The 26358-nt window shown below is 48.7% G+C and overlaps 1 protein-coding gene across 1 annotated transcript in view; it reads left to right on the top strand.

The window, feature by feature from the left end:
* Window positions 1-2197: 2197 nt before the first annotated feature.
* Window positions 2198-26358, top strand: part of LOC126195681 (uncharacterized) — a 25204-nt gene continuing 1043 nt past the window's right edge. The window contains exon 1 of the mRNA XM_049934309.1: window positions 2198-2568. Coding sequence (XP_049790266.1) covers window positions 2198-2568 — 371 coding nt within the window. The remainder of the gene's footprint in view (window positions 2569-26358) is intronic.

Below are 26358 nucleotides of genomic sequence, written 5' to 3'. Positions count from 1 at the left end.
TCTCCGCATGTTATTTATCAGGCCTCCGGTACCTTAAAAAATACCTTAAGCGTCGACGATTCTTGTCGGACGAGGATGTGTAGCAGGCAGTTACGGATTTCGTCACGCAGCAGGACAAAGTGTTTAACCAAACGGGTATCTTCAACCTGATGCATGGTGAACCGTGATTTATTTCCAAGGAATATTCTTAAGAATTTATTTTATTTACTAGCGGTTCATCAAGAACATAAACCCATCTAATCACACTATGTAAGCATGGAAGTAGCTGCCAGGGAGTAACTGATGAAATCATAACCAAATTCCTTTTAATAAATGGGAATTTTATTCACTTTAATAGTGCCTAAAATCCTTTTTTTAAGAAACAGATTTAAAATTATAATCAGAAAGCACCATATAAATATCAAAGTTACAATTTATTCAGAGGCAGAAAGAAACAAGTTTTGACTGTATGAGCTTTCGGGCAGAAAACCTTGCCGCTCCCTTTTGACACGGCCGTAGTTACGACCGTTCACAGCAGCCTCTGAAAGACAACACTGGTGCAAATCTCCAACACACCAGATAACTTTAAACTACGAGTTTTAACAATTTACTCCAGCACGCAAACTATGCACCCCCCGCAGGTGCGACGGAAATGGTACAGAACACTAACAACTGAAATATTAACCTTGCCACCGAAGGTGCAAGTTGATTTTAACTTCTAAGAAAGTCTTACGGTGAAAGGGTGGCAACTTTATATAGTAAAATGATCATTTAAATAAAAGCCCATGAAATGCAATCTTATATAAAATTCTACAAGGTTATGCAGCAATAGTTAAGATATTCTACAGTACACAGATACCGCCTCTCAAGATCATAGGCAATAATATCAATGTTTCCAAAGATCAAAACATATTTCAGGTATTAGGCCGTTACACTCCAAGGAATAAATTCGTTAACACACCCGATCCGACAAACATGACAGATGCAGCTACTAACGTACGGTAGATTGATAGGGAGATTACCGAACAATCCGAACCGCAGGTTGCTTTAACCCGCCCCTACTCCACAAGGGGAAAACGGACAACCAAATTTATTAAACAACCTCCTTCCTGCGGGTGGGCAAACGGAGAAGAATGGTGGGACGACCCCAAAGCAAAATGGCTGGTGACCTCACCAAGAAAACAAGTAGAGTTTAACAAGAGTAAATCAAACAACATATCACCAATCACTTAACTTCTAATACAATGCGATTTCTCGACAAGACCTGGCGCAGCACCCCCAAATCGCTCTCCCGAACCGTCCGCTACCAGCAGCTTCAACGGACCCAGGAAGGCGTGCTTATGTTCCGTCTCACGGCATCGCAGCTCGCACCGGCCAGACTGATGTCGTCGGTTGACTCCCGTTGCTCTCGTGTCGACCTCGTAGTCACTACCCCTCGCTATACACCGCGGCCCACTGGACTCACGTGGCGACCTCACACGCGCCGACGCTCAAGACGGGCAAGTCATCTTGTGTCTCGGTGCGCGACCGACCAACCGATCGATCCAACCGCCAATGACCATTGCCCTAGCAAACTAGAGCAGACTGGTTGCCTAACGCGCAGACTCAAATGCAGGAACTAACCGCGACCGGGCGACCACTCGCTGAGTTCTCTCACTGGCGGAGTGGAAAGACTCATTTATCCGGCTTTAAAGGTTGACCCGAACGACAGACATACTAGCACTACGAACGACAGACAGACACTAAATGCCTCACAAATGCGGACGAGAGACAGACTAGCAAGCAGGGGACGAGAGACTGACCCAGACTGACTCCACTTGGCGAGCTCATAGCGCCCCTTAAATGCACGTGAACAGGCAACCTTTCCCCTTTCCCACCAGAGGGAGACACCAAAGCTGCGATTGCCGCCAGAAACGGAGGGGAACTGCTTCATACTACGTGCTGCGGCGCGCTCTTCAAAACAGCAATTTTTACCACGACTCACATTGGTGCGGCGGTGAGATGACTGTCTCAATGTTCATCGCTATTTTGCCTGACTGGCATATCGATTCTCGATTGTATGGCATTCGACCGGAATCTTTTGGATTGCCCATTATAGATTAACAGTAAAGCTATGGTATCGTTGGACATCAGAACATGTTAACCGATAATGTGACGCCGTACAAACACGATTACGTCGCCTCCGGTGCACGTCGAGAGTGCACATGTGTGACTCGTCATGCGGAATGTAGGACGAGGACCGACAGCAGAGGACGTAGGAGACGCGCAGCTGTCGACTGAAACAGTCACGCAGATGCGCCGAATGACTGGTGCAGCGCTCCCGGAGCAGTGCGGTCCCGCTCGCAGAATCTGTGCGGCAGCGCGAATTAGCGGCGGCCAAGAGCCGGCCAGAGCGGGGTCCGCGCTGCCCGCGTCGCCCGAGGCGGCCGTAATTAAAACGCCGGCGCCGACGACGCAATATCCCTGTGGGCGGCGTGTGCCGGTATGCGCCGTGGTTCACTGCGGCCGCGCGACACCGCCGTCCGCCGTCCGCTGCTGGCATAACTCGTGCCGGCCCACAGGTTTTCACAACGCATTCCTGTGGATTCCGTCTCTCGCCGGAGGAAGCTTCATGAAGCACAGACGTCATAAGGGGAGGCACCTTCTGCTGCGCTCTATTCTTAATTGATAATACACTACTTGCCATTAAAATTGCTACACCAAGAAGAAATGCAGATGATAAACGGGTATTCATTGGACAAATAATTTATTCTAGAACTGACATGTAATTACATTTTCACGTAGTTTGGGTGCATAGATCCTGAGAAATCAGTACGTAGAACAACCACCTCTGGCCGTAATAACGGCCTGGGTATTCAACCCAGCAGCTTCAACACGATACCACACTTCATCAAGAGTAGTGACTGGCGTATTGTAACGAGCCAGTTGCTCGGCCACCATTGACCAGACGTTTTCAATTGGTGAGAGATCTGGAGAATGTGCTGGCCAGGGCAGCAGGCCGTACAGGACCTGCAAAAGGCGGTCGTGCATTATCCTGCTGAAATGTAGGGTTTCACAGGGATCGAATGAAGGGTAGAGCCACGGGTCGTAACACATCTGAATTGTAACGTCCACTGTTCAAAGTGCCATCAATGCGAACAAGAGGTGACCGAGACGTGTAACCAATGGCACCACATACCATCACGCCGTGTGATGCGCCAGTACGGCGATGACGAATACACACTTCCAATGTGCGTTCACCGCGATGTCCCCAAACACGGATGCGACCATCATGATGCTGTAAACAGAACCTGGATTCATCCGAAAAAATGACATTTTGCCATTCGTGCACCGAGGTTCGTCGTTGAGTACACCACTGCAGGCGCTCCTGTCTGTGATGCAGCGTCAAGGCTAACCGCAGCCATGGTCTCCGAGCTGATAGTTGTAACGGAACATATTAAAGGCTTTACTTTAATGAAGTATGCGATACCCTCCAAATTCAACTAGTTTAATGAGTATTTATGATTATAGAAAAGTTATTGTGTATGTTAACAATGATTGCACATGTCTCCATAAACTGTCAACCCATTAAATTCTACTGAATAACTGACCCACACAAAAGTTAGTATCACTTGATCACTGATACAGAAAATGTCATGTAAAAACACTAAGTTCATCTTAAATAATTAATATGAAGTACGAAAAATGGTGGCCAACTTAGGTATTTTGGATCACCTTAAATAAAAATCACCCAGTGAAAGCTATTTGTTCACTAGGAGCGTTTTCACACAGTATTCACGTAATGAATCCTATTTTAGATGAAAACCAATGTAATTCTTAATAATTCATGTTACTTAATTATTTATGCAAATTAGAGAAGTCAATTGACAAACTTCTAAAAAACGGCCTTCTTGTAACAAAGAATTATTCTGTCAAGTCAACAAATCTGTCTGTCATTTTAATAACATGTTAAATTATGTCACTCGATGCAAATTAATAACTTATTTGCACAAATTATGATAACAGATGTACATGTGACTTATAAACTATATCTCTTTTTAGTAGTTCTTTGACAATGTTATAAATACAAGCAGCAAGAAGGGTCGAGGAGGCAGTCGGAATGTCACTTTGGTAAAGTGTGTTTCTGTGTTATTGTTTGGGGTGGATAAACAATGCAAAGAACATGTAAAGGAAGTACTACTTTGTGTTGTGTCATGGTTTTTGGTGGACAGTGGAATTAAGATGGACACCAGAGTAACAAATATTTGATGTTTACATATTTGTTGGTTTCGCTCGTTCAAAAGCACATAAAAAAACACGGGACCTCATGTTTTTACCCTAGACAACCAGATTTAGAGCCAGCATCAGCATCGAGACACAGCAGCGATCCAGCAAGCAGCAGCGATTACGACAATGCATTTTAATGGCGCCAACCTAACATCAAGTGCTAACAAGCTCCGTAAATTGGAGTGAAATAGTGCGATTATAGCAATTAGGAATATCTACGACTAGGCGACCATTACATAGTCCATGCTGCTTCTAACGTCGTCGAACTGTTCGTGCAGATGGTTGTTGTCTTGCAAACGTCCCCATCTTTTGACTCAGGGCTCGACATGAGACTGCACGATCCGTTACAGCCATGCGGATAAGATGCCCGCATCTCGACTGCTATAGATACGAGGCCGTTGGGATCCAGCACGGTGTTCCGTATTACCCTCCTGAACCCACCGATTCCATTGGTCATTGGATCTCGACCAACGCGAGCAGCAATGTTGCGATACGATAAACCGCCATCGCGATAGGCTACAATCCGACCTTTATCAAATTCGGAAACGTGATGGTACGCATTTCTCCTCCTTACACGAGGCGTCACAACAACGATTCACCAGGTAACGCCGGTCAACTGCTGTTTCTGTATGAGAAATCTGTTGGAAACTTGCCTCATGTCAGCACGTTGTAGGTGTCGCCACAGGCGCCAACCTTGTGTGAATGCTATGAAAAGCTAATCATTTGCATATCACAGCACCCTCTTCCTGCCGGTTAAATTTCGTGCCTGTAGCACGTCATCTTCGTCGTGTAGCACTTTTAATGGCCAGTAGTGTATAATTAAACAATAAATTTACTCCACCTCTATGGCCACAAATTTTATGTCATCAGACTACCGGTTTTGGTCTATAATGACCATCTTCAGATCTATTTCGTAAAAACATGTCCTAATATACTGGAACCATAGTGGCATCGTCAAATGCTGAACACAAAATCAGCATTTGACAATGTCACTATGGTTCCAGTATATTAGGACATGTTTCTATAAAACAGATCTCAAGATGGTCATTATAGACCGAAACCGGTAGTCTGAAGTCACAAAAATTTGTGGCCATAGACGTGGAGTAAATGAAATTTATTCCATTTGCGGGTCACTGTTCAATTCGCGACCATGTCGCAGCTTGTGAAAATGAAACAAACTTCGCTGATCAGAGAAGCTCGTTGCAGTCAGATATTGTCTAGCTTTCTCTGCAGTGCTGACATGTTGCACCTTCGCTTCATTTAATTTTTCCTAAATTCAGACCATTTCTGGCAATGGTCTAACTTGTTCTACGATCAAGCTACCTACATTACTACGCACGCTACTCAACGTAACGATATGCTATTTGCTATGTTTGTGATAATTTTTATTACAAAGAATGGTTTTTATCAATTAGGCTTTATTGTTTTAATGTTATTGTTTTAGTTTGCTGACTTAGAATCATTGTGTGCAGGCACACACACGTAATGTCATCTTTTATTTTCTGACATGTTTTTATTCACCTATTTCGCAACTAGCCTCTTGCCTGTAGCTCCAATCACATAAGCCCTTGACACGTATGTTACCCATATCACCTCCTCATCCCTCTCTGTGTTCACCTATTCCTCCCTTTCAGTTGTCGCCCATCTCATAAACTCAGTATGTGCATCTCCTTGCCGGCCGAGTTGGCCGAGCGGTTCGAGGCGCTACAGTCTGGAACCGCGCGACCGCTACGGTCGCCGGTTCCAATCCTGCCTCGGGCATGGATGTGTGTGATGTCCTTAGGTTAGTTAGGTTTAAGTAGTTCTAAGTTCTATGGGACTGATGACCTCAGAAGCTAAGTCTCATAGTGCCCAGAGCCATTTGAACCATTTTGCATCTCCTCCTTCCAACTCTTTCCATTTCCACCTCTCTCTCTCTCTCTCTCTCTCTCTCTGTCCATCTCCTCCACTATCCTCTCCAGCCTCATCTACTTCCTCCATCCCGCTGTTCATATCCACCTCCCTTCGCTCTATCGTCCTCTGTAGTGGTACGCGAAATTGAAGCGTCACCCATCCACCAGTGTCAGCCCAGTTTGCAGGTGAATATAAGTTTAATTTAGTTTCTGTTTATGTATTTTTGTAATATTTGAAATGGCTGTGAATTATCTAAAGTTTTGTATTAATTTTTTATGTTTCATGTACGGAGAGGGCGGCGCAACGAACGGAGACAGCATCTTCACTGCCGGGACCAGAGAGAAAATTGCTGGCCACTATACGTCGCGGGTCGACAGCCAAAGAGCAACAGAAGATCCTGAAACCGAGTTGTTGCGTCGTGCTTCTAAAACTGAAAAAGAATAAGAATTTGTAATGTTTGTACAACAATGAAGTCATAGAAAGTTAATCATGTTGTAAATGTTCAGTCCTGTTTTGTAAAGGCTCAGGTTCACGTCTATATATAGGAAGATAATAAACTAGTGGATGCTACTAAAATTTAAATGCGTGTTCCGAGAATTTATTTATGAAGAATTATGTTACGTAACTTATTTGACAAGATTAGTAATTTTTGACAACGTTCATCGCGAGTTTGAATCTCTAAAGTTTATTCAATGTGGTTCTAATATTTATTAAATCAGATCACATGCATTAATATAATTTCTGAGAAGAAACAAACGACATCTAAATTGAAAAAGTTTGCGCAATCCAATTGGCCTGAGTGACGTAATTCTGCGCATACGACTCAAATGATGATGTTTTAATTACAGTTTCGTTCAAGAACCATTTAGAGACAATTTAAAAAGAATTTAAATAATTTTTGAAGTGTGTTGTAACTGACGTAGGTGACGAAGTCTGCACATGGTCATATGTCAAAAGAAAATCATTTATACAAAACTTACGTCGTTACACTACACCTCCATCTTTTCTCTGTCCACCTCATCCTACCCTTTTCTATTCATCTCCTCTCCCCAATCCCTCTGCTCAGCTGTGCCCCTTTGCACGTGTAGCCCCTGCAATGGTAAAAGGTCTACTATCACACAGCACGCTTGTCATGCAGAACAGCCTACGTGTTGTGGGCTGGAAATCCATACCCTGCCCCGATGTATAGGCTGCAGTTCGAAGCAGGACGGTAAAGCAGGCCTATACTATTCCCTCACAGTCCACGTGTCGTGCAGGGCAGCCTACACATTTATAAGCTAGGGACTGGAAAAAACATGTTTTTGCCCTATCTCGCTGCTATTGGAACCAGGATGTTGTTGTTGTTGTTGTTGTTGTTGTTGTTGTTGTCTTCAGTCCTGAGACTGGTTTGATGCAGCTCTCCATGCTACTCTATCCTGTGCAAGCTTCTTCATCTCCCAGTACCTACTGCAACCTACATCCTTCTTAATCTGCTTAGTGTATTCATCTCTTGGTCTCCCTCTACGATTTTTACCCTCCACGCTGCCCTCCAATACTAAATTGGTGATCCCTTGATGCCTCAGAACATGTCCTACCAACCGATCCCTTCTTCTGGTTAAGTTGTGTCACAAACTTCTCCCCAATCCTATTCAATACTTCCTCATTAGTTATGTGATCTACCTATGTAATCTTCAGCATTCTTCGGTAGCACCACATTTCGAAAGCTTCCATTCTCTTCTTGTCCAAACTATTTATTGTCCATGTTTCACTTCCATACACTCCATACATACACTCCATACAAATACTTTCAGAAATGACTTCCTGACACTTAAATCTATACTCGATGTTAACAAATTTCTCTTCTTCAGAAACGCTTTCCTTGCCATTGCCAGTCTACATTTTATATCCTCTCTACTTCGACCATCATCAGTTACTTTGCTCCCCAAATAGCAAAACTCCTTTACTACTTTAAGTGTCTCATTTCCTAATCTAATTCCCTCACCATCACCCGACTTAATTCGACTACATTCCATTATCCTCGTTTTGCTTTTGTTGATGGTCATCTTATATCCTCCTTTCAAGACGCTATCCAATCCATTTAACTGCTCTTCCAAGTCCTTTGCTGTCTCTGACAGAATTACAATGTCATCGGCGAACCTCAGTTGTTATTTCTTCTCCATTGATTTTAATACCTGCTCCGAATTTTTCTTTTGTTTCCTTTACTGCTTGCTCAATATACAGATTGAATAACATCGGGGAGAGGCTACAAACCTGTCTTACTCCCTTCCCAACCACTGCTTCCCTTTCGTGTCCCTCGACTCTTATAACTGCCATTTGGTTTCTGTACAAATTGTAAATAGCCTTTCGCTCCCTGTATTTTACCCCTGCCACCTTTAGAATTTGAAAGAGAGTATTCCAGTCAACATTGTCAAAAGCTTTCTCTAAGTCTACAAATACTAGAAACGTAGGTTTGCCTTTCCTTAATCTTTCTTCTAAGACAATTCGTAAGGTCAGTATTGCCTCACGTGTTCCAGTACTTCTACGGAATCCAAACTGATCTTCCCCGAGGTCGGTTTCTACTAGTTTTTCCATTCGTCTGTAAAGAATTCGTGTTAGTATTTTGCAGCTGTGGCTTATTAAACTGATAGTTCGGTAATTTTCACATCTGTCAACACCTGCTTTCTTTGGGATGGGAATTATTATATTCTTCTTGAAGTCTGAGGGTATTTCGCCTGTCTCATACATCTTACTCACCAGATGGTAGAGTTTTGTCAGGACTGGCTCTCCCAAGGCCGTCAGTAGTTCCAATGGAATGTTGCCTACTCCGGGGGCCTTGTTTCGACTCAGGTCTTTCAGTTCTCTGTCAAACTCTTCACGCAGTATCGTATCTCCCATTGCATCTTCATCTACATCCTCTTCCATTTCCATAATATTGTCCTCAAGTACATCGCCCTTGTATAAACCCTCTATATACTCCTTCCACCTTTCTGCCTTCCCTTCTTTGCTTAGAACTGGGTTGCCATCTGAGCTCTTGATATTCATACAAGTGGTTCTCTTCTCTCCAAAGGTCTCTTTAATTTTCCTGTAGGCAGTATCTATCTTACCCCTAGTGAGACAAGCCCCTACATCCTTATATTTGTCCTCTAGCCATCCCTGCTTAGCCATTTTGCACTTCCTGTCGATCTCATTTTTGAGACGTTTGTATTCCTTTTTGCCTGCTTCATTTACTGCATTTTCATATTTTCTCCTTTCATCAATTAAATTCAATATTTCTTCTGTTACCCAAGGATTTCTATTAGCCCTCGTCTTTTTACCTACTTGATCCTCTGCTGCCTTCACTACTTCATCCCTCAAAGCTACCCATTCTTCTTCTACTGTATTTCTTTCCCCCATTCCTGTCAATTGTTCCCTTATGCTCTCCCTGAAACTCTGTACAACCTCTGGTTCTTTCAGTTTATCCAGGTCCCATCTCCTTAAATTCGCACCTTTTTGCAGTTTCTTCAGTTTTAATCTACAGGTCAAACCAATAGATTGTGGTCAGAGTCCACATCTGCCCCTGGAAATGTCTTACAATTTAAAACCTGGTTCCTAAATCTCTGTCTTATCATTATATAATCTATCTGATACCTTTTAGTATCTCCAAGGTTCTTCCATGTATACAACCTTCTTACATGATTCTTAAACCAAGTGTGAGCTATGATTAAGTTGTGCTCTGTGCAAAATTCTACCAGGCGGCTTCCTCTTTCATTTCTTAGCCCCAATCCATATTCACCTACTACGTTTCCTTCTCTCCATTTGCCTACGACCGAATTCCAGTCCCCCATGACTATTAAATTTTCGTCACCTTTCACTATCTGAATAATTTCTTTTATTTCATCATACATTTCTTCAATTTCTTCGTCATCTGCAGAGCTAGTTTGCATGTTATCAACCCTAGGATGTTATCAACCCCATATTGCTGACACCTGTGAGGCATGTTGTTTCTGTGCCAAAATTGTTGCAGTCGATTCAGGGTTTGGGAGAAAAAGATACCAGACATCCACACATACACCCTGCTTTATAACCTCTCCCCCCTCCCCCCCCCCCCTCTCTCTCTCTCTCTCTCTCTCTCTCTCTCTCTCTCTCTCTCTCTCTCTCTCTCTCTCTCTCTCTCTCTCTCTCTCTCTCTCTCTCTCTCTCTCTCTATATATATATATATATATATATATATATATATATATATATATATATAATGTGTAACGATTATTCAGTCGTAATCAGTTAAAAACAGACGTTTATTGTTACCGTTAATGTGCTTGTTGGTTCTCTCTCTGTTTTTAACTGATTTTTTTAAAAAAAGGTGTGTACAAGTATAAATGAATTTTCAGGCTACAGCGTAGTGTTTGCTGATCTGAAACTTCCTGCCAGATTAAAACCGTGTGCCAGTCGAGGACTCGAACCCATTCCAACTTCTTCTGAAAACAGTCCCCTAGGCTTTGGATGACACATTTCTCTAAAATATCCTTTCACTCATCAGTGATAGTCCCACTAGGACTGTAGAAGAACTACTGAGAGATTTGGAAGGTAGGATACAGGTATTGACTGACGTTAAGCCGAGTCGTGACTTGTGTCTGGATCGTGCAGATGGTAGAGCATTTGTCGGTCACAAGCAGCTTCGGGTTCGAGTTCCGATCGGTCTGAAAGTTTGGGTGTGTCACATTGTATCAAATGAGCGCACAACCCACTGCAGAGTGTAAATTTATTCTGGAATCCAATATTAGTTTGGTGGTGAGTGTGTGATGTTACTATTCTATCACGAAGATACTAATACATTGTTCTTTGCGTTTTTTAGACAGTTACTGCTATCAAAGTTACGTAACCTCTTTCTTTCGCGCTATGGAGACATCTTCAATTCACATTTTCCATTTCATTGTTTTATATTGTCAGAAAATAACAACACTATGAGAATACGCTGATGGACAAAGGTCGCAGCACGAAAAAATATTTAATATAGAGCAACGTTTTTCCCGAAATACATATGTCTAGGTAACATATTTAAGTGAGTAACATTGCAACATAGCAGGTTAATGTAAGCGTGAGATAATCACGGCAAATGTGAAATGCTGCTACATTAATAACTGGTGCAAACGGCAGAATATTGAATGCAAGCATGCAGTAGTGCGTGAATTGTGTTGTACCTGTACCGGATGTCAGTTTGTGGGAATGAGTTCCATGCCTATTGCGCTTATCAATAGAGGAACGAATGACGCTGGAATGCTCATCCGGTGATGTCCCATATGTGCTAGATCGGAGAAAGATCTGGCTATGGAGCAGGCCAAGACAACATTCGGAGACTGTTACAGCAGCTGTGTGTTCGAGAGCGTTATCCTGTAGGAAAACATTCCATGGAATGCTACTCATGCATGGCAGCGCAACAGGTCACCTGATTGACGTACAAATTTTCAGTCAGGGTGCATGGGAGAGTGTTCCTGCTGTCATACGAACTCGCACCCCGCACCATAACTCCTAGTGTAGATCCAGTGTGTCTACCACGCTGACGCGTCGGTTGCAAGCCCTCAGCTGGACTCCTTGCAACCAACACACGGTCATCTCTGCCACCGAAGCAGAACGAGCTTCCATCCGAAAACACAGGAGATACCTACACTGCCTCCAGAGAACTCTCGCTTGATACCACGGAAGTAGCAAATGTCGGTGGTTTGGGTGTCAGTGAAAAGTACGCTACAGTGCGTCTGGCACGGAGCAGTCCATGAAGTAAACGATTTGTAACAGTACGCTGTGTCACTGTGGCGCCAACTGTTGCTGCAATTGCTGCTGCATATGCAGTACGATCTTCCATACGCCGAACATGATGGCATTCCCTCTCGATAGTGTCACGTCGAGCCCAGACTTCTTGCGACCGTACATTCACGTGACCCCGCTGTCAGGAGTCACGTGAAGTGGCTACGTTCCTGCCAAGTCTTTCTGTAATATCGCAGAAGAAACACTGAGCTCCCCGTAGACCATTAACACGGTCTCGTACAAACTCTGTGAGGTTGCGTCTTTGTCTTCTTAAAGGCACCCTTGTCTGAATCAACTCACCACGTCATATCTCAAAGGGAACTAACGCTCACGGCAATTACAATGTGTTTTTAATGCAAACCTGATTTGCATCCTCATAGTGGCGCTACTAGCGCCACTCTTATGCGACTGGCTCAAATTTGAATACACTTTATCTTTCAGATGTAGAAAGACTCTTACCAACTTTCATTTAAGTCGCATAGCTCCTTATTGCTGTTGCGGATTTTTTCGTTGGTGTATTACACTGTGGCGCCAAAGAAACTGTTATAGGCATGTTTATTTAAATACAGAGATGCGTAAACAGGCAGAATACGGCGCTGCGGTCGGAAACGCCTATATGAGACAGCATCTCCGAGGTGACTATGAAGTAGGAATTTTCCCGTGCGACCATTTCATATGTATAACGTGAGTATCAGGAGTCCGGTAAAACATCAAATCTCCGACATCGCTGCGGCCGGAAAAAGATCGAGCATGAACGGAACCAACGACGACTGAAGAGAATCGTTCAACGTCACAGAAGTACAATCCTTACGCAGATTTCTGCAAATTTCGATGCTGGGCCATCAACAAGTGTCAGCGTGCGAGCCATTCAACGAAATATCATCGATATGGGCTTTCGGAGCCGAAGGACCACTCGTGTACCCGTGATAACTACACGACACAAAGCCTTAGGCCTAGTCTGGGCCAATCAACACCGAAATTGGGCTGTTGATGACGGGAAACGTGTTGCCTGGTCGGACGAGTCTCATTTCGAATTGTATTGAGCAGATGGACGCGTGGAGACAATGTCATGTACCCATGGTCCCTGCAAGTCAGCAGGGGACTTTTCAAGTTGGTGGTGTCTTTGAAATGGTGTGGGGCGTGTGCAGTTGGAGTGCTAGGGGAGCGTGATACGTCTAGGTACGATTCTGACAGATAACACATGCCTAAGCATCCAGTCTGATAACCTGCATAGATTCATGTCCATTGTGAATTCCGATGAACTCAACTCCAGCAGGACAATACGACACCCGAAACGTCCAGAACTGCTATATAGTGGCTCCAGGAACACTCTTCTGTTTTTAAAAACTTCCGCTGTCCACCAAACTCCCCAGATATCACATTATTGAGCATATCTGGGATGCCTTGCAACGTGGTGTTCAGAAAGATCTCCACCGTCTAGTACTGCTACGGATTTACGAACAGCCCTGCATGATTCGTTGTGCCAGTCCCCTCCAGCAATACTTCAGACACTATTCGAGTCCATGGTACGTCGTGTTGCGGCACTCCTGCGTGCTCGCGTGGGCCTTACACAATATTAGGCAGGTTTACCAATTTCTTTGGCTCTTCAGTGTATGTCAGCGTGGGCTGAAATAGCAACTTTAGCGCAACTTTCCTGGATGCCATATATGGCGAGAGGCACTTACAGGTAATACACCCAGGAACATAGTCGATCGTTTTAGTGGTACAAGTGTCATGGCGTGGGGTGGCATATTATTGAGTGGATAAACTGAACTCGCCGGCCGCTGTGGCCGAGCGGTTCTAGGCGCTTCAGTCCAGAACGGCGTTGCTACTACGGTCGCAGGTTCGAATCCTGCCTGTGATGTCCTTAGGTTAGTTAGGATTAAGTAGTTCTAAGTCTACATCTACATCTACATTTATACTCCGCAAGCGGAGGGCACTTTACGTGCCACTGTCATTATCTCCCTTTCCTGTTCCAGTCTAGGGGACTGATGACCTCAGATGTTAAGTCCCATAATGCTCAGAGCCATTTGAAGCATTTTTAAACTGACCTCCAACTCTTCGAATATGGTACACTCACCGTTGAACGTTTTTTTTTTTTTTTGTGGGTTTAGGGCGCACAACGTCAACGGTCATTAGCGCCCAGACTACTGTAGGAATGCACCGCGAGTCACAAGTTTAAAACAGCAACGAAACGGAAAACACGATGAAAGATATACTGACAGGCATAGGATTAAAAAAGAAAACAGCATAATCAAATGTCCTTTGAGAGGGTTGTCAAATTGATAAAAGGAACGCGAGCAGCTGCTCGTGGGTCATCCGCTAAAATGGCTTCTACAGTACATGGCAGGCCAAGATCGAGACGCAGGGTGTTAAAATCCGGACACGACGTTAAAATGTGGCGGACCGTCAGCAATTGCCCACATGGGCAGAACGGCGCCGGCGCAGCCGTCAGCAGATGGCGATGGCTGAACCGGCAGTGGCCAATTCGCAACCGGGCCAAAACTACCTCCTCCCGCCGAGAATGGCGTGAGGAGGACGTCCAAGCCACGGGAAGAGCTTTCAAGGCCCGAAGCTTGTTGTCTGGAAGTGCAGCCCAATCGGCATGCCACAGCGATACAATGCGCCGACAAATTACCCTGCTACAATCTAAAGAAGGGACACAACAAGAAGCTGTCCGAGGCTGTAGGACCGCAGCCTTGGCCGCGGCATCTGCAGCTTCGTTCCCAGGGATACCGACATGGCCAGGAACCCACATAAAGCTAACCGGAGAACCGACGTCCACCAGCTGCTGAAGAGAGCGTTGGATCCGGTGCACGAAAGGGTGAACCGGGTAGGGATCACCGAGGCTCTAGATAGCGCTCAGGGAATCGGAGCAGATGACATATGCAGAATGTCGGTGGCGGCAGATGTAAAGGACAGCCTGGTAGAGGGCAAAGAGCTCAGCTGTGAAGACCGAACAATGACCATGGAGCCGATATTGGAAACTTTGTGCCCCAACAATAAAAGAACACCCGACCCCGTCACTGGTCTTAGAGCCATCTGTATAAATGAAGGTCATATTAATGAACTTCGAACGAAGTTCGACAAAACGGGAGTGGTAGACTGAACCGGGGGTAACCTCCTTCGGGAGCGAGCAGAGGTCAAGGTGGACGCGAACCTGAGCCTGGTGCCAAGGTGGCGTGTGGCTCTCGCCCACTCGAAAGGTGGCAGGGAGTGAAAAATTAAGGTGTTGAAGGAGGCGACGAAAGCGAACTCCAGGGGGTAGCAGGGCGGAGACATACAACCCGTATTGACTGTCGAGAGAGTCATCAAAAAAGAAACGATAAGACGGGTGGTCGGGCATTGCCAGTAGCCGACAGGCATACCGACAAAGCAGTATATCGCGCCGGTAGGTGAGTGGCAACTCACCAGCGTCAGCATGAAGACTCTCGACGGGACTAGTATAAAACGCTCCGATCGCAAGTCGTAAACCCCGATGTTGTATGGAGTTGAGGCGGCGTAAGATGGATGGCCGTGCAGAGGAGTATACGAAGCTCCCATAATCCAGCTTGGAGCGGACGATCGACCGATATAGGCGAAGGAGGACGGTTCGATCCGCTCCCCACGACATACCACTGAGAACACGGACGACATTGAGAGAACGGGTACAACGGGCAGCCAAGTAAGACACATGTGGAGACCAACTAAGTTTCCTGTCAAATGTAAGACCTAAAAATTTTGTTGTCTCCACGAATGGGAGAGCAACGGGACCGAGTCGTAAGGACGGTGGGAGAAACTCTTTGTAGCGCCAGAAGTTAATACAGACCGTCTTCTCGGCAGAAAAACGGAAGCCATTGGCGACACTCCAGGAGTAAAGACGGTCAAGAGAACGCTGAAGACAGCGCTCCAGGAAACACGTACGCTGCGCGCTGCAATAGATGGTAAAATCGTCCACGAAAAGGGAGCCTGATACATCTGCTGGGAGGCAATCCATTATTGGATTGATCGCTATGGCGAAGAGAGCGACGCTCAAAACTGAGCCCTGTGGCACCCCATTCTCCTGGCGAAAGGTGTCTGACAGGACAGAACCCACACGTACCCTGAACTGTCGATCCATTAAAAAGGAACGAATAAAAAGAGGGAGGCGACCGCGAAGGCTACATGTATGCATGGTGCGGAGAATGCCCGCCCTCCAACAGGTGTCGTAAGCCTTCTCCAAATCAAAGAACACAGCCGCGGTCGGGCGCTTCCGCAAGAAGTTATTCATAATGAAGGTCGACAAGGTAACCAGATGGTCAACAGCAGACCGGCGCCTACGAAATCCACATTGTACATTGGTAAGGAGGCGTCGAGACTCGAGCAGCCATACCAATCGAGAGTTAACCATTCGCTCCATCACTTTACAGACACAGCTGGTAAGCGAGATGGGTCGATAACTGGAGGGCAAGTGTTTGTCCTTCCCCGGCTTAGGAATCGGGACAACAATAGACTCGCGCCAGCATGCGGGAACATGTCCCTCAATCCAGATGCGATTGTAAGTACGAAGAAGAAAACCTTTACCCGCAGGAGAAAGGTTCTTCAGCATCTGAATATGAATAGAATCAGGCCCTGGAGCGGAGGACCGTGATCGGCCAAGTGCGTTTTCGAGTTCCCGCATGGTGAATGCGGCATTATAACTTTCACGATTCGAGGAGCGGAAGTTAGGTGGCCCAGCCTCCTCTGCCTGTTTGCGGGGGAGGAAGGCAGGGTGGTAATGAGCGGAGCTCGAAACCTCTGCGAAAAAGCGGCCGAAGGCATTGGAGACAGCCTCAGGGGCCACAAGGACGTCATTCGCGACCGTCAAGCCAGAAACTGGTGAGTGGACCTTAGTGCCAGATAGCCGGCGCAGGCTACCCCAGACAACAGAAGAAGGAGTAAAACTGTTGAAGGTGCTTGTAAAAGCAGCCCAGCTGGCTTTCTTGCTTTCTTTAATAATACGACGACACTGTGCACGTAATCGTTTATAATTGATACAATTCGCCACTGTAGGATGGCGTTTAAAGGTGCGTAAAGCACGTCGACGAGCACGTAAAGCGTCTCTACATGCTGCGGTCCACCAGGGGACCGGTACGCGACGTGGAGAAGAAGTAGGGTGAGGGATGGAATATTCAGCAGCTGTGAGAATGACTTCCGTGAGGTGTGCGACCTGACTATCGCAGCTTGGGAATGTTTGATCCTGAAAGGTCGCCCTGGAAGAGAAGAGCCCCCAGTCTGCTTTGGAGATGTTCCAACTAGATGAGCACGGAGAGGGGGTATGCTGCAGGAGATGGATAACACACGGGAAGTGGTCGCTCGAATATGTATCAGAAAGTTTTTTTTTTATTTTGGTTTTAGGGCGCAAAACTGCTATGGTCATTAGCGCCCGGTCCGCGACTGAGGAAAGAATAAAAACTGAAAATGGAAAACAGCAAAAATGGGAACAAAACTCAAAAAATTGGACACGAAAAGCAGAAACAAGGCTTAAAAGTCCACTACAGAGAGGGGTTGATGGTCCCCGATAAAACTTCAAATGACTGACGTCATTTCACTGTCACTAATAAACTGGAGAACGCGGTCGGCTGAGCGCGTGTCATCTGCTAAAATCGACGATAGATCAGGCGATAGCTGTAGACGGGAGCGTAACGGATTAAAATAGGGGCATTCAATTAAAAGGTGTCTTACCGTCCACAGCTGAGAGCAGTGGGGACAGAGTGGGGGAGGATCGCCGCTTAAAAGATGCCGATGGCTAAAACGACAGTGCCCTATCCGGAGTCTAGCTAAAATTACCTCCTACCGACGACGCGTTCGGGAGGAAGAGGTCCAAGCGCAAGGAAGGGCTTTCACTTCCCGCAATTTATTGCGGGGAAGTGTTGACCAATGCGCATGCCATAAATGAGCAACTTTGCGACATAAACCGCTCCGTAGATCGGTGAAGGGAAGCGACTGAAGAGCTGGCCGAGGAAGAGAAACTGCAGCCTTGGCTGCTATATCAGCCGCCTCATTCCCACAGATACCAGCGTGTCCCGGGAGCCAGAGGAACGCCACCGAGACGCCCCCCAGGTGGAGCAAGCGCAGACAGTCCTGAATCCGGTGGACCAGAGGGTGCACAGGGTAAAGAGCTTGGAGACTGAGGAGAGAGCTGAGAGAATCTGAGCAGATTACGTACTGTATCCGCTGATGGCGGCGGATGTAGTGGACAGCCTGGAGAACAGCGAAAAGCTCCGCAGTATAAACAGAACACTGGTCGGGAAGCCGAAAGTGATTTGGGGCGTCGCCAACAATATAGGCACTCCCTACACCCAACGATGTTTTCGAGCCGTCGGTGTAAATAAGGGTGGCGTCTGCCATTTGTGCACATAGAGCAGCAAATGCCCGACGATAAACAAGTGAAGGCGTACCATCCTTGGGAAATTGACAAAGATCACGGAGCAGACAGATCCGGGGACGAAGCCAAGGCGGTGCTGTACCCCAAGTTGTCAAGAAGGTTTTAGGAAAGCGGAAGGAAAGAGAATGGAGCAGTTGACGGAAGCGGACTCCCGGGGGTAGTAGGGAGGAGGAGCGGCCTGCATACCCTACATCAAAGGAGGCGTCGAAAAAAGGGTCGTGGACTGGATTAGCAGGCATGGAAGACAGATGGCTAGCATAACGGCTCAGAAGGACCGCTCGCCGATTGGACAGCGGAGGTTCAGCAGTCTCAGCATAAAGGCTTTCCACAGGGCTAGTGTAAAAAGCTCCAGACGCTAAACGTAATCCACGGTGGTGGATAGAGTCGAGACGCCGAAGAATAGACGGCCGAGCAGAGGAGTAGACGATGCTTCCATAGTCCAATTTCGAGCGCACTAAGGCGCGATAGAGGCGGAGAAGGACCACTCGGTCCGCTCCCCAGGAGGTACCATTCAGGACACGGAGGGTGTTGAGCGTTCGCAGACAGCGAGCCGAAAGACAGGAAACGTGGGAGGACCAGCACAGTTTTCTGTCAAACATAAGACCCAAGAATTTAGTGACGTCTGAAAACGGAAGGTTGACAGGACCTAGATGTAAGGAGGGCGGAAGAAACTCCTTACGTCGCCAAAAATTAATACAAACGGTCTTACTGGGAAAAAAACGGAAGCCGGTTTCGAGGCTCCAAGAGTGGAGGCGATCGAGACATCCTTGAAGACGTCGTTCAAGAAGGCTGGTCCGTTGAGAGCTGTAGTAGATCGCAAAATCGTCCACAAAGAGGGAGCCCGCGACGTCAGGAAGGAGACAATCCATAATTGGATTTATAGCGATGGCAAACAGTACAACACTCAGCACGGAGCCCTGGGGTACCCCGTTTTCTTGAGAGAAGGTACGGGAGAGAGTAGTGTTCACCCGCACCCTAAATGTTCGCTCTGCCATAAATTCGCGAAGAAAAAGGGGCAGCCGGCCTCGAAAGCCCCAAGAGAACAGTGTGCGGAGGATGCCTGTCCTCCAACAGGTATCGTATGCTCTCTCCAGATCAAAAAATATTGCGACTGTTTGGCGTTTCCGGAGAAAATTGTTCATGATATAAGTGGAGAGAGCAACAAGATGGTCAACTGCAGAGCGATGCTTTCGGAATCCGCATTGGGCAGGTGTTAAAAGACTGCGGGATTCCAGCCACCAAGCTAAACGGTAATTCACCATACGCTCCAAAATCTTACAGACACTACTCGTGAGAGAAATGGGGCGATAACTAGAGGGGAGATGTTTGTCCTTTCCAGGTTTCGGAATGGGAACGACGATAGCTTCCCGCCATCGTCTGGGAAAGGTACTGTCGGTCCAAATTCGATTATAAAGGCGAAGGAGGTAACGCAGACTATGGGTTGATAAATGCAGCAACATTTGGACATGGATACCATCCGATCCAGGGGCGGAGGAGCGAGAAGAAGAGAGGGCATGTTGGAGTTCCCGCATGGAGAAAACAGTATTGTAGCTTTCGCGATTTTGAGAGGAGAAAGCAAGAGGTCGCACTTCCGCTGCACGTTTCTTCGGGAGAAACGCTGGCGGGTAATTTGAAGAGCTCGAAATCTCAGCAAAGTGCTGACCCAATGAGTTAGAAATTGCGACGGGGTCCACTAAGGTATCATGCGCGACAGTGAGCCCAGAGACCGGGGAGAAACTAGGCGCGCCTGAGAACCGTCGAAGCCGACTCCAAACTTCCGAGGAGGGAGTGAAGGTGTTAAAGGAGCTAATAAAGAATTGCCAGCTTGCCGTCTTGCTATCGCGGATGACGCGACGGCATCGCGCACGGAGTTGCTTATAGCGGATACAGTTTGCTAAAGTAGGATGGTGACGGAAAATGCGAAGAGCACGTCGCCGCTCACGGATTGCGTCACGGCATGCCTCGTTCCACCAAGGAACTGGGGGCGCCGGGGCAATTCGGAGGTGCGTGGAATGGAACGTTCCGCAGCTGTAAGAATAACGTCGGTAATATGTGTGACCTCATCGTCGACGCTGGGAAAGCGACGGTCATCGAATGTCGCTAGAGACGAAAAAAGTGTCCAATCGGCTTGGGCAAACTTCCAGCGTCGCGGGCGCATATATGGCAGTTGAGGCTGCAGCCTAAGGACACATGGAAAGTGGTCACTCGAGTGTGTATCATCAAGGGCGAACCATTCGAAGCGCCGAGCAAGCGGAACAGTACCGATCGCAAGGTCCAAATGAGATAAATTTGTCGTGGAGGCAGACAAAAACGTGGGGACCCCAGTGTTGAGGCAAACTAGATCCGCTTGGTGGAAGACGTCTAGCAATAGGGAGCCACGTGGACAAGGATGTGGAGATCCCCAAAGCGGGTGGTAGGCATTGAAGTCCCCAACCAGCAAATAGGGGGGTGGAAGCTGACCAAGAAGATGAAGGAGATCAGCTCGTGCCATTGGTGTGGACGATGGAATGTATACAGTACAAAGCGAGAACGTGTATCCAGAAAGGGAAAGATGGACGGCGACAGCTTGGAAGGAACTGTCTAAGGGGATTGGATGATAATGGAGAGTATCATGGAGAAGAATCATGAGTCCGCCATGGGCTGGAGTGCCTTCCACAGAGGGGAGGTCATATCGGACGGACTGAAAATGAGGGAGAACAAAGCGGTCATTAGGACGCAGCTTTGTTTCCTGAAGACAGAAGATGACCGGCGAGTAGGATCGTAAGAGGATCGACAATTCATCCCGATTGGCTCGAATGCCGCGGATATTCCAGTGGATAATGGACATAGGTTGAACAGAAAATGGAGGAATGTGACCAAGGATGCTGTCAACTCAACGACTGCTCAGAGCTTGCGACCGACAGCATGGAATGGCATTCGGCCGAAGGCAGAAGATCCTGATCCATAGGTTGGTCAGGAGCAGCTCCTGCCACCAGCGATCGGCCGGTTGACCGGCCACCAGCAGTGCGCCTCGGCGACACAGAAGACGGCCGAGGACGATTTCCGCCAGGTGGCGCTGTGGATGGGACACGCCTTGGCGGAGAAGGAGAGGAACTGGGTTTCTTTGTAGCCTTCTTGGAAGTATGAGGTTTAGAGGAAGGAGGAACCGATGGTGGTGAAGTTGCCGTACGTAAAAACTCTTCACGAGTATGCTCTTTCTTCGAAGACTTGGTGTCTCACTTTTGGGCTCGAGATTTAGCAGAACCCGACGAAGGGTGAGCCAAAGAGTGGGCAGGCGAAAGTGGTGAAGTTGAACGGGCGATCTTTGCGCTGGCCGATCGGACGACCGGGGCACTAAAGGTGAGGTCGCAAGTCTGCGTGGCCGCCTCCTTTGTTGGCCGAGGAGAAGCAAGGACAGTGCTGTATTTGCCTGTCTGAGGCACGGTGGGCTGTCGACTGGCGAACGACTTCCGAGCAGCAAAGGTCGACACCTTTTCCTTCACTCTTATTTCCTGGATGAGCTTTTCGTCCTTAAAAACTGGGCAATCTCTAGAGGAAGCAGCGTGGTCACCCATACAGTTGATGCAGCGAGGGGATGGAGGTGGACAAGCACCCTCATGGGCATCCCTGCCACACGTAACACATTTGGCCGGATTAGAACAGGACTGGCTGGTGTGATTGAATCGCTGGCACCGATAGCAACGCGTAGGGTTTGGGACGTAAGGACGAACGGAAATTATCTCATAGCCTGCTTTGATTTTCGATGGGAGTTGCACTTTGTCAAATGTCAAAAAGACAGTGCGGGTTGGAATGATCTTCGTGTCGACCCTTTTCATAACCCTATGAACAGCTGTTACGCCCTGGTCTGACAGGTAGTGCTGAATTTCTTCGTCAGACAGTCCATCGAGGGAGCGTGTATAAACAACTCCACGCGAGGAATTTAAGGTACGGTGCGGTTCCACCCGGACAGGGAAAGTGTGTAGTAGTGAGGTACGCAGCAATTTTTGTGCCTGGAGGGCACTGTGTGTTTCTAACAACAGGGTGCCATTCCGTAATCTGGAACAAGACTTTACAGGACCTGCAATTGCGTCGACACCTTTCTGAATAATGAAAGGGTTGACCGTGGAGAAGTCGTGACCTTCGTCAGACCGAGAAACAACAAGGAACTGTGGCAACGATGGAAGAACTGTCTGTAGCTGAGACTCAGTGAACTTACGTTTGTGAGCAGACATAGTGGAAGATGAGGAAACCATTGCGGAAGAATCCCCCATGATTACCGGCGTCTCCGATGGCGCGCTCCTCCCTTGTGGGGGCCCTCTCTGAGGGCACTCCCGCCTTAGGTGATTGTTCACACCTCAGGTCACACCTCCCGACAAACGGACGGAGGGACCAATCGGCACTTTCGGAAGGTATCAGCTCGGGTAATCACCCCTCCCTGGGCCTGGCCGTTACCAGGGGGTACGTACGTGTCCTACCTGTCTACCCGGGGCGGGGAACTACGCGTTACCCCGTCACCGGCTACGCATGGAAGTGCGTGGGTCGGCCTTCAGACACGCACAGGGAGGAAGAAAGAGAAAGGGAAAGGGAAAGGAAAGAAGAGGTCTCAAACGCCGCAGCGGAGAAAAGGGTAGAGAGAAGAGGTAAGGAAAAGAGAGGGACAAAGGAAGGACGAAGACTTACAAGTAAGGAAGGCGAAGAATGTGGTACATTTACAAGCGTCCGTCTCCGGACGTAGGCACAAACCATTCCCCCAGAGGGGGAGAAAAGGAAGGAAAGAGCCAGTGGTGAGGGGGGGGGGCGAAGATGGGGGATGGGGAAGGATGCGGAAAGGGAAGGTATGCAGCCCGGAAAGGAAGGAAGGCCACATCAGCTCGGGGTCCCGTGCTCGCTACGCACGTATCCACAAAAGAGTTGTGGATCCCCTGGGGGGGGTATCAGAAAGTGCATACCACTCGAACCGGCGTGCAAGTTGGGGAGTACATATAGAGAGATCTAAATGCGAATAGGTGTGAGATGTGTCTGAAAGAAAAGTAGGGGCGCCAGTATTGAGGCAGACAAGATTGAGCTGGTTGAAAAGGTCTGCTAACAGGGAGCCCCTCGGGCAGGATGCTGGAGAGCCCCAAAGGGGATGGTGGGCATTGAAGTCTCCAGTTAACAAAAACGGTGCAGGGAGCTGAGCAATAAGTTGCATCATGTCTGCCCTGGTAACCGCAGACGACGATGGAGTGTAAACGGTACAAATGGAAAATGTAAAAGTGGGGAGAGTAATGCGGATGGCAACTGCCTGCAGGCCGGTGTGCAACGTGATGGGATCGTAGTAAATATCATCCCGGACCAGCAACATAACCCCTCCATGAGCTGGGATACCTACCACAGGGGGTAGGTCAAAACGCACAGAGGTGTAGTGTGCCAAGGCAATTTGATCGCATGGGCGTAGCTTCGTTTCCTGGAGGGCTACGACGAGCGGACGGTGCAAGCGGAGCAGCAACGTCAAGTCCTCTCGGTTGGAGCGAATGCTGCGAATATTCCAGTGAATAAGTGCCATCGTAAGAAAAAAAAGGGAAGATGGAAGAAGGGGTCACCTCGAAGGCCGCTGAGGGCCTGGCTTCGAGCGAGCACTGCCGCCGCTATCAGTAGGCGGACAGTCAGCGTCCATTGGGTCTATAGGTTCATCGGCCATCTTGGGAAGATTGCCGGGAGGGGGAGCTTCCTCCGCCGGTGAACGGCCAGATGTTCGGCTACCAGCGGTGCGGCCAGGCGAAACGGATGACGGCCTGGGGCGGCAACCGCTGGGTGGCGCAGGAGAAGAAATGTGCCGTGGCGGAGAAGGAGAACTGTGCTTCCTATTAGCCTTCTTGGAAGGTCGTTTGGTGGAAGTACTGGTCGATGGCTGGGAGGTTGAGATACGTAGGAAGTCTGCACGGGACGGTTCTTTCTTGAAGGCTCGTGCATCTGACTTCTGGGTCTTCGTCTTAGCAGAAGCTGATGAAGGGGCTGGTGTCTGTGCGGTGATGGGAGGAAGAGGAGACGTCGACCGCGCGATCTTAGCACTGGCCGAACGGACGTCCGTGGTGCTGAAGGTCAGATCGCAGGTCTGGGTTGCCACCTCCCTGGTAGTCCGAGGAGAGGCGAGGACAGTACTGTATTTCCCCGCTGGGAGCAGCGTGGGCTTCCTACTAGCCAATAGCTTGCGAGCAGCCGAGGTGGACACTTTCTCTTTGACCCGAATTTCTTGGATACAGCGTTCTTCCTTATAGACAGGACAGTCGCGGGAGGATGCGGCACGGTCACCCTGACAGTTCACACAACGAGGAGACGGAGGTGGACAGTCACCCTCATGGGCATCCCTGCCACAAGTGACACATTTAGCCGCATTGGAACAAGACTGGCGAGTGTGATTGAAACGCTGACACTGGTAGCAGCGCGTAGGTGTCGGGACATAGGGGCGAACAGAAATAACCTCGTAGCCCGCTTTGATGCGCGATGGTAGCTGAACACTATCGAAGGTCAAGAAAAGTGTCCGGGTCGGTACAAGGTCATTGTTGACCTTTTTCATGACCCTGTGGACAGCCGTCACGCCCTGCTCAGCGAGGAAAGATTGAATCTCCTCGTCAGTCAAGCCGTCGAGGGATCTAGTATAGACCACACCACGAGACGAGTTCAAAGTTCGGTGAGCCTCCACCCGGACAGGGAATATGTACAGGAGTGTGGCCCGAAGCAGTTTTTGTGCCTGAAAGGCGCTCTCAGTTTCGAGTAATAAGGTACCGTTACGCAACCTGGTACAAGATTTGACAGATCCGGCTATGGCATCGACGCCCTTCTGGATAACAAAAGGGTTGACAGAGGAAAAATCCTTTCCGTCCTCAGATCGAGAAACGACGAGGAACTGTGGGGCAGGCGGTAGTACTTTTGTCACTGGTAGCTGGTCACGTTTCCGTTTTTGGGCAGAAGTCGAGAGAGATGGATTGAAATCCATTGCGGAGGAATCCCCCATGATTGCCAGCGTCTCCGATGGCGCGCTCCTTCCTTGTGGGGACCCTCTCAGAGGGCACTCCCGCCTTAGGTGAATGTTTACACCTCAGGTCACACCTCCCGAGAAACAGACGGAGGGACCAATTGGCATGGTCAGAAGGTATCAGCTCAGGCAATCACCCCTCCCCGGGCCTGGCCTGTACCAGGGGGTACGCGCGTGCCTTACATGTCTACCCAGGGCGGGGAATTACGCGTGACCCCGTCACTGGCTACGCGTGCGAACGCGTGGGTCGGCCTTCAGACGCGCACAGGAAGGAAGGAAGGAAGGAGAGGAAAAAGGAGAGAGAGAGGGGGGGGGAGGGGGAGAGGGAGAGAGAGAGAGAGAGAGGGGGGGGGGAGGGGGAGAGAGAGGGAGGGGGAGAGAGAGGGGGGGGAGGGGGAGAGAGAGGGAGGGGGAGAGAGAGGGGGAGGGGGGGAGAGGGGGAGGGGGAGAGAGAGAGAGGGGGGGAGAGGGGGGAGGGGGGAGAGGGGAGAGAGGGGGGGAGAGCGAGAGAGAGAGGGGGGGAGGGGGGGGAGAGGGGGGGAGAGAGGGGGAGAGAGAGAGAGGGGGGGAGAGAGAGAGAGAGGGGGAGAGAGAGAGAGAGGGGGAGAGAGAGAGAGAGGGGGAGAGAGAGAGAGAGGGGGAGAGAGAGAGAGAGGGGGAGAGAGAGAGAGGGGGGGGAGAGAGAGAGAGGGGGGGAGAGAGAGAGAGGGGGGGAGAGAGAGAGAGGGGGGGAGAGCGAGAGAGAGAGAGGGGGGGAGAGCGAGAGAGAGAGAGGGGGGGAGAGCGAGAGAGAGAGAGGGGGGGAGAGCGAGAGAGAGAGAGGGGGGGAGAGCGAGAGAGAGAGAGGGGGGGAGAGCGAGAGAGAGAGAGGGGGGGAGAGCGAGAGAGAGAGAGGGGGGGAGAGCGAGAGAGAGAGAGGGGGGGAGAGCGAGAGAGAGAGAGGGGGGGAGAGCGAGAGAGAGAGAGGGGGGGAGAGCGAGAGAGAGAGAGAGGGGGAGAGCGAGAGAGAGAGAGGGGGGGAGAGCGAGAGAGAGAGAGGGGGGGGAGAGCGAGAGAGAGAGAGAGAGAGCGAGAGAGAGAGGGG

This window comes from Schistocerca nitens, chromosome 7, assembly GCF_023898315.1.
Source record: "Schistocerca nitens isolate TAMUIC-IGC-003100 chromosome 7, iqSchNite1.1, whole genome shotgun sequence".
Classification (NCBI taxonomy): Eukaryota; Metazoa; Arthropoda; class Insecta; order Orthoptera; family Acrididae; genus Schistocerca; species Schistocerca nitens.
Note: the sequence above shows the minus strand (reverse complement) of the source record. Positions and strands in the feature narration are given on the sequence as shown.